Raw genomic sequence first — 7,048 nt, 5'->3', positions numbered from 1 at the left:
ATGGCATGGTGCATGTTTGAACAGTAATGTGTGGAGCAAATGACCAGTCTCTACATAAAATGCTGAGGGAAGCTTCAAACATTTTACTTTTTATTTGAACACTGATTATAGTTTTTACATTTAGAACCAGTGGAAGAAGATGATAGCTGGGTTTGAAAGGAAGGTCTGTCTTCTAGTGCAACATAGTACAGGCATGAGCCTTTACTGAACAGTAACTGATGCTATGATTAGAATCAATTACTTAATCTCAGAAGCTACAAAATTATGGTTCAACACAATATACCTCTTCATCATAATGATATATCGACATATGTTTTTCTTTGAAAAATACAGTGCATTGCTAATTCAATTTCTTAAGGTGCTCAGCACCTCTAAAACCAATCAATCAGGCTTACAATTAAAGATCCCTTGAGCTTAAACAGAAGTATATCAAAATACATCATCAACAAAACACTCATTTTTGTTTTTTTACAAAAGCTGGCAAAATATCAACAAATGCCAAAAACTAAATTTCAGGTAAAGATCTTTTACAGAAAAGATAAATGCAAACTAAGACTTGCATTCAAACTTATCTTTTAAGTACGGAAAGCCTGCCTGTTTGCCAGGTGGGCATGATAGTCATACTTCAGTTCTTAAGTTGCTAAATTTTCCTACAGCAGCATAAAAACAAGCCTCAAAATCATCAAAAGGCTGTAAAAAAAAGAGAAGAACAAAACACATAATTATGTTTGTGCATGAACAGAAAAAGTGAAAGTCATCTCTAAGTAACAGCACATTCATAAATACGTGACTCTAGAGCTTCTAGTAAACAATTTTTTAAAACACGACTAAATCTACAGCTTCAGTGTTCACTGAAACACATCAGTCTGTCTAAGTTTTAAGAGATCTGTAATGGAAAAATAACATTTTCCAATTTAAGTCCCAATTCTTAACTTTTGCATCTAGACACTCTATATCCATCTTTTCCTCCCTCTATGTACTGAGAGTAAAATAAGTTAATAGTTATATCCAATCTGGTGACATCCAAGCAAAAGTCATTCTTGCTTCTTTCAGAAGAAGATTCTGACTTATAGCTGAAAATTGTTTTGAGTTAGGAACTCACTGGGAAAAAAGCCTGGACTTATTCCATAATTTAGTTCCAAAATAAGTACAGAAAATTATGTTTTTCAGAATGCCAAAATAAACATCAGATATAAAGCAGTCAGACTGGTTAGTAACATCATCATTTGCAATAACACTGACCAAAGTTCTTAGGTCAGGTCAAAATCTTTCCAGTTTTCAAAGGTGCTGAGCTTCCAGCATTTTTGAATGCAGCACTTCTAAATCAAAAGGGGTTTTTTGTTGTTGTTTTTTTTAAGATGGCCATTTTGGAGGAAATTAGTTGACTAACTTTATGCATATATGTTTGAAAACACTGAGGCTTACCTCAGGTTCTTCCAAGAGTCTTATCAATATGTATTAATAATTTAATTACTGATATCTCCTCTCTTTGCTGAGAAAGTCAGTCCATATCGGATGTATCTGTCTAGCGAGATGAACAAGCTGCTTACTGAAAACAGGACTTGCTTCATTTAAACCATACAGTTGCTGAATGATAATAGCTTTCACTGATACTGACTTGAATCAGATGTCGAATGGCAGCTATCTGAAAATCAGTGAAATCTTTGCATTAAGATCCTGAATAAGTTTACCTCATACATGCTACTAGTCCGGCTGGCATTAATTTCTTGGACCTCTTGAACCTCATTCCCATTATAATGGTCAAAAGAAAAGCTGAAACTGTAAAAGACAATTCAATACGTTTATGTTCTCCCCTTTCCCAGTGGACTATTCAGGAACATGAAGTTATCAAAGCTCTGCAAAATAAATTGCTGTTTGCTATGAAATGTAATTTAATAAAATATTAAATCAGAGACATAGGTCTATGAAACATTCTTGCCTTTCCAAAATACACTACTATGGCTTCTTTCAGCCGCAAATAACGTTCACAGGTGCAGCAGAATGCTAAATCCTATTCCACAGATAGCAAGTAAGTTTGTCAGACCATGAATTATATTCTCCTTTATTTACATTCACAGGGGCTTCCTCCAATAAAGTAGGAAGGATCCTCGTCATAACTGTAACATGTACGCTGAACTACAGGAACAGTGGCTTATGAATCCCATCATCCTAGATCATTACAGCTCCTTTTCTTACTAGCTATTTTAAGGAACTAATGCATCCGACTTTATCTAAGTTTTTTTTAATTTTTAAATGCTAGCTCTTTATTTGCTGAGCAAGCCTTAAAAAACAGATTTGAAGGCTTGCCATTTATTTTTTCTACAGAATATGATTGTCAACATCTACATCACGCCTACAAATTCCTTGACTTCCTTTTGCTATGAGGAAACCATCCTTGTCTGTGACAAGAGGTAGGCAGCCCAAAAGGGCAACAGATGCAGTATAAGCTACATAGAACAAACATCAAGAAAGGAATCACATCTTCTTCCTGCAGCTCCTTTACCTCCTAAAAATGGAGGTAACAATGACTCCTGATCAATTAGGCATGGGGAATTCATACTAAGCTAATGAGTGCAGAGTGCTACATAAATGAGAAGATTAACGAGAACACAAACTCTACAAAGGTAGCTAGCTCACTTAAAGAACTGTCACCTGAAATGCTGCCTAAAAGTGGGCAGAGAGGCAGCACTTATCACAGGAGACTGGGCTTTAGCACTCTTGCAGCACTTGCAGCAGTGGCAGTTGTACCAGTCTCCTCCCCTTATTATAGGGCAGTTAAACCACCTTGATAACTCTTCTCAAACTCCATTGCCCACTTCTGTGGACAGTGCTGTGCTCACAGTTGTCAAGAAATAGTTTTACACTCATCCTAACACCGTAAGACAACCATTGACAGAAGCATTTTATGAAACTACCAGCTAAACATGTGCACTCACTAAGATATCCTGCAAAAATCTATTATGCTCCATTATCCATTGCTCTTCTTTTCTGCTCCCATACTCTGATCCTCTCAGGAATGTCTGAAAGGTAGACTGCCACAATGTGTGTTTTGCCTACCACCCTGAACATATACAGTTAATTACAAGCTAAAAAGCATGAGGAATTCATTTTGGGAAACATGCAACATTTACTTATTTTTAATTAGTCTTCTCTTCCACAAGTTCTGTATCTGAGTTAATGATTTAATTAACCCATAAAAGTACAATACTGTATGGTCCCTAAAAGCATGCCACTCCAAATGATTCCAAATTCCCATATACTTAAGGCAGCATCTTCACTGCAAAAGAGCTGGATTTTTTTCAGCAGTGAGATAATGAATCAGAGCAAGGTCATGATTGCAAAACTGGAATATTCAATTTTAGGCTCTCCAGTAGCAGATCAGGTATTCCATGACCACCTTTATTAAGGGAACTCAGTACAAATGCACTCTGAGAACTGAAAAGCAGTCAACATTTTTTTGAGAGGAAAGAAGATTTTACAGCTGTAGCTGGTATAAGGCAAAAGCCAGCATGAACACTGTTCTGTATGTTCTGACTAAGGTCAGAAAAGTGATTGTGTGCTCACGCAGCGTGGATTAAATGTATCCTAATGGTCTGGTATGCATACATGTGGAACCACAGCCTAAGCCATCCACGCTAAAACTGTAAGTGGGATAAGCTCCCAACAGCTCTCACTGCAAATCAGTTAGGCAAGTTTAACACCATACCCTTAGAGGCTGTAGTACTTTGCCTCCACGAGCATTTCATGGCAGACTAGCTAACATGACAATTATTCCATAGTTCAGACCATAAATTTCTTGGCAGCAAAGAAAAAACTAAGGCTAAATATTTGCTTCACTGGGAGCTGATGATACTCTACATCATGCAAGACTGGATTTCATAATACCTTTACCTGTCAAATTACATTCTAATCTGTAGACCTTTCTAGTACTTTTCCACATCTCTCAACTGGGTTTCACAATATATATGGTATTATACAACCAGATAACAAAAGGAGGCACTGCCAGGTGATAGCACACACCTGCTGGGTTTGTGTGAATGACCTGCCTTATCTTGCAAACAGTTCTACTTTAAGCTCTCAAATTTTGCAAGCTAAGCTGAAGTGAGGTATCTATCACAAGTGTCTAACTCTATTTAAAAACTAACATTTAAACTGAAGCATGATCATTATGCTCAAAATTTAACACAATACAGACTTTGACATGCATTTCAGGCAACTGCCTTTTCCTTTTGCTGTAGTAAAACACTTACACAATGATATCTTCACATTTCTTGGATCACGTGTTACACAGTAAGCTCCATAACCAGCCACAGAACCAAATGTGAGACCAGCAGCTAAAGAGATTTTACTACCTGCAAAAAAAAAAAAAAACAAAAAACCCAAAAAACACATGTTCAAGAGTTGTTTCTCAGTACAGTATCTTTAAGATAGCTCTATCTCTAAACAGTATTATCTTAATATTTTGAAAATAGAGCTGATTTTGCCATGGTGCAGCCAACCTGCCAAATGTGAAAAGAAAGGTAATGTTTCTTTCATCACTCTTGGCCACTCTCTTGGATGACATTACTGGCAAAGTCTGTTCAAGCAAAGGGAGATGATGAAGATCTAGTAATACTTGCTGTTTGGGAAAATAATCTTCCAAGCACAAACCTGAACTAGGCTATTTGCTTTACCACATACACTATTAAAAGCATTTTGGTAATCTCTCTAGACTATCACTGTTGATTTTTACTGTACCTTATAACACTTGAGAGTCTCTAAAAAACTGAAAGAAAACTCATGATGTGTCAGTCTGTATAAAAGGTAAATTGGACAACACAGGTAGTCATAAGGCTTTCAGTCTGACATCAGTCCTGGAAAAAATAAATGGTATTGTTGATATTACATTTAATTAATAAAGAATTAAAAGTTAGATTATATTTATGATAAAAAAAGCTTTTTAAACTATAATTTGACATTTTCTTTCCATGCTATTACAAATTTTTTTCATGAAGTCCAGAGCTTTAATAATATCATTAAGTTTCTGAAGAGGCATTCGACTTGCTACTGTAAGATAAACCTATAGAATCAGCACAGCAGATGTTATCTGGACTAAAACAGACCCCAAAATTATTGTAAATGAAGAATCCAGACCCTTCTGTGTCATTTACATCTCAGTCCTATGCTATTTAATATTTTTAATCAAGAATCTGAAAGAAAACATATATCATCACTGTTAAAATCTAAATTTCCCACAAAGATTGACAGACTTAAACAGTGAAGAGGACAGACCAATGTGATGGTCAGTAAGTGCATCTGGTTAAAAATAAAAAAAATACACCAAGTCTGTTAAGAAAGTCTGACATGAAGCCATGTCTCTAAAAGCAGAGCATGCAGAACACCCTATGCAGGGAAATAGCGACCCTGAATCACAGGAATCACGATGGATAATCAATTGGATGTCAGTTCCCAGTGCAATGCAGTGGGGAACAGGACTAATGTGTTCCCACTTCGGGGGACACTTAACTGGAGCATGTCTAGGAATGAAGCCTGTCTGTGCTTGATACCAGTGCGACCTCTGCTGGGACACTGTGCTCACTTTTGGCACCCCCAGCTCATGATGGAGGCTGGCAGTTGGGCGAGTTCAGAGAAGGGCCATAGATACGACTGAGATATGAAAAACAGCTGTCAGTGAACGATAACGTGAAACCCGTCTGTTTGTCTTAGAGTGAAAATGCATATTTTTAACAGTCAGATACAATTAACCACTAGATGAAATAGGCAACTAAAGGGCGTACATCTGCTGTACACCTCCTAAAACCCCAAATCAGGCCTGGACGTCTCTGTAGAAAATAATCAATCATAATCTACTATGCTCAACATAGGAAAGATCAAAGGAAATGAGAAGGTCCAAGATAGACTGAAGGTCAAAAATATGTACATGTAATACAATATGCAAATATGTATATATGTAATTACAATATGAAGTAATGTAACAGTCCCTTCTTGCCCTAAAACCAAACTCAATCAGTTAAATTAACAGAAAAAAGTGACTGCTTCTGCTTAAGTTGACCCAAGTAATTTCACGGGACTCAGCTCATTTATACCCGTGCAGACGGATTTAAGAAGCAACCACGTTCATTACAACATTTTTTTTCCTCTCTCTTGCATCAGTTCTTTTTTACAAAGCAAAGTGGAGAGGAAACTCAAACGCTTCATTTCCAAATCGTGGCACCCCACTGTTTACCTTTACGAGTGTATCCTAAAACACCTCCAAAAGTCAGCAACGCAGCATAGGCAAAACCAGGCCAGTCAATAGCCATGGTCCCAGTCCTGGAGGAGAAAAGACATTGCCACTAGAGACAAGCAAGTTCCTTCCTCTCTGAAAAAAGCATGATTCCTTACTTCATTATTTAGAGTGCTCTAAATAATACACTGCTGTAAAATGTGTGTAATGACTGCATCAAAACATTCAAATGGCTAAAAGGACTTATTGCATCATCTTTTCACTAACTGCTGCCTTCCTTCACACCACACGCCTAGGTATACCATGTTTCTATCCAGCGTTCCCCAGACGGCAACGCACGCGTGTGTGAGCAGCAAGTCTGACACCACCCAAAGCATCGACCTGTCGCACGCGCGCCGCGGGGCCCATGGGCAGCTGTGCTGCGGAGCAGTCGGGTTTTCTGAGCGCGCAGCTTCAGCGCCGCTTTCCGCCAGGGTGCGACCGGCCCTGCGGCGCCAGGCACGAAGAGGAAGCCTTAGAGCCCGGATGGAAACGCAGGCCACGTCTGGGGACACCGGATCTGGGGATGCTTTATCCCGTCTCTGTCTATGGTTTCGCTTCCCCTTCGGATTTTGACGCGCGGTCTGAAGCTAGGCCTCTGCCCTCCAAAACCACGGCAGAGCGCACAGGCCCGCCGCTACCCACCAACCTAACACGCAGCTGGCAGGGCGCGCCCGGCAGCACGTACGGTCACGGGGACCGCGGCCTCAGACCGCCCGCGACGCCCCACGCTAACGGGTGTTCCAGGCAAGTGCTGTAATCACTGAACCGCTACACAGACTG

General features: G+C 39.0%; 1 protein-coding gene across 1 annotated transcript; it reads right to left on the bottom strand.

The window, feature by feature from the left end:
* Positions 1 to 63: 63 nt before the first annotated feature.
* On the bottom strand, positions 64 to 6,792 carry TMEM14A (transmembrane protein 14A). The gene is made up of 5 exons (XM_064508564.1): positions 6,608 to 6,792; positions 6,227 to 6,312; positions 4,251 to 4,352; positions 1,692 to 1,779; positions 64 to 690 (listed from the first exon to the last, which is right to left on the bottom strand). The coding sequence occupies exons 2-5, from the start codon at positions 6,300 to 6,302 to the stop codon at positions 651 to 653; spliced, it is 306 nt and encodes a 101-aa protein (XP_064364634.1). The 5' UTR covers positions 6,303 to 6,312; positions 6,608 to 6,792; the 3' UTR covers positions 64 to 650.
* Between the last annotated feature and the right edge of the window lie 256 nt (positions 6,793 to 7,048).

The sequence above is a fragment of the Dromaius novaehollandiae genome, chromosome 3 (genome assembly GCF_036370855.1).
Source record: "Dromaius novaehollandiae isolate bDroNov1 chromosome 3, bDroNov1.hap1, whole genome shotgun sequence".
Taxonomy (NCBI): domain Eukaryota; kingdom Metazoa; phylum Chordata; class Aves; order Casuariiformes; family Dromaiidae; genus Dromaius; species Dromaius novaehollandiae.
The sequence above is the reverse complement of the archived record's forward strand: the minus strand, read 5'-3'. Positions and strand labels throughout refer to the sequence as shown.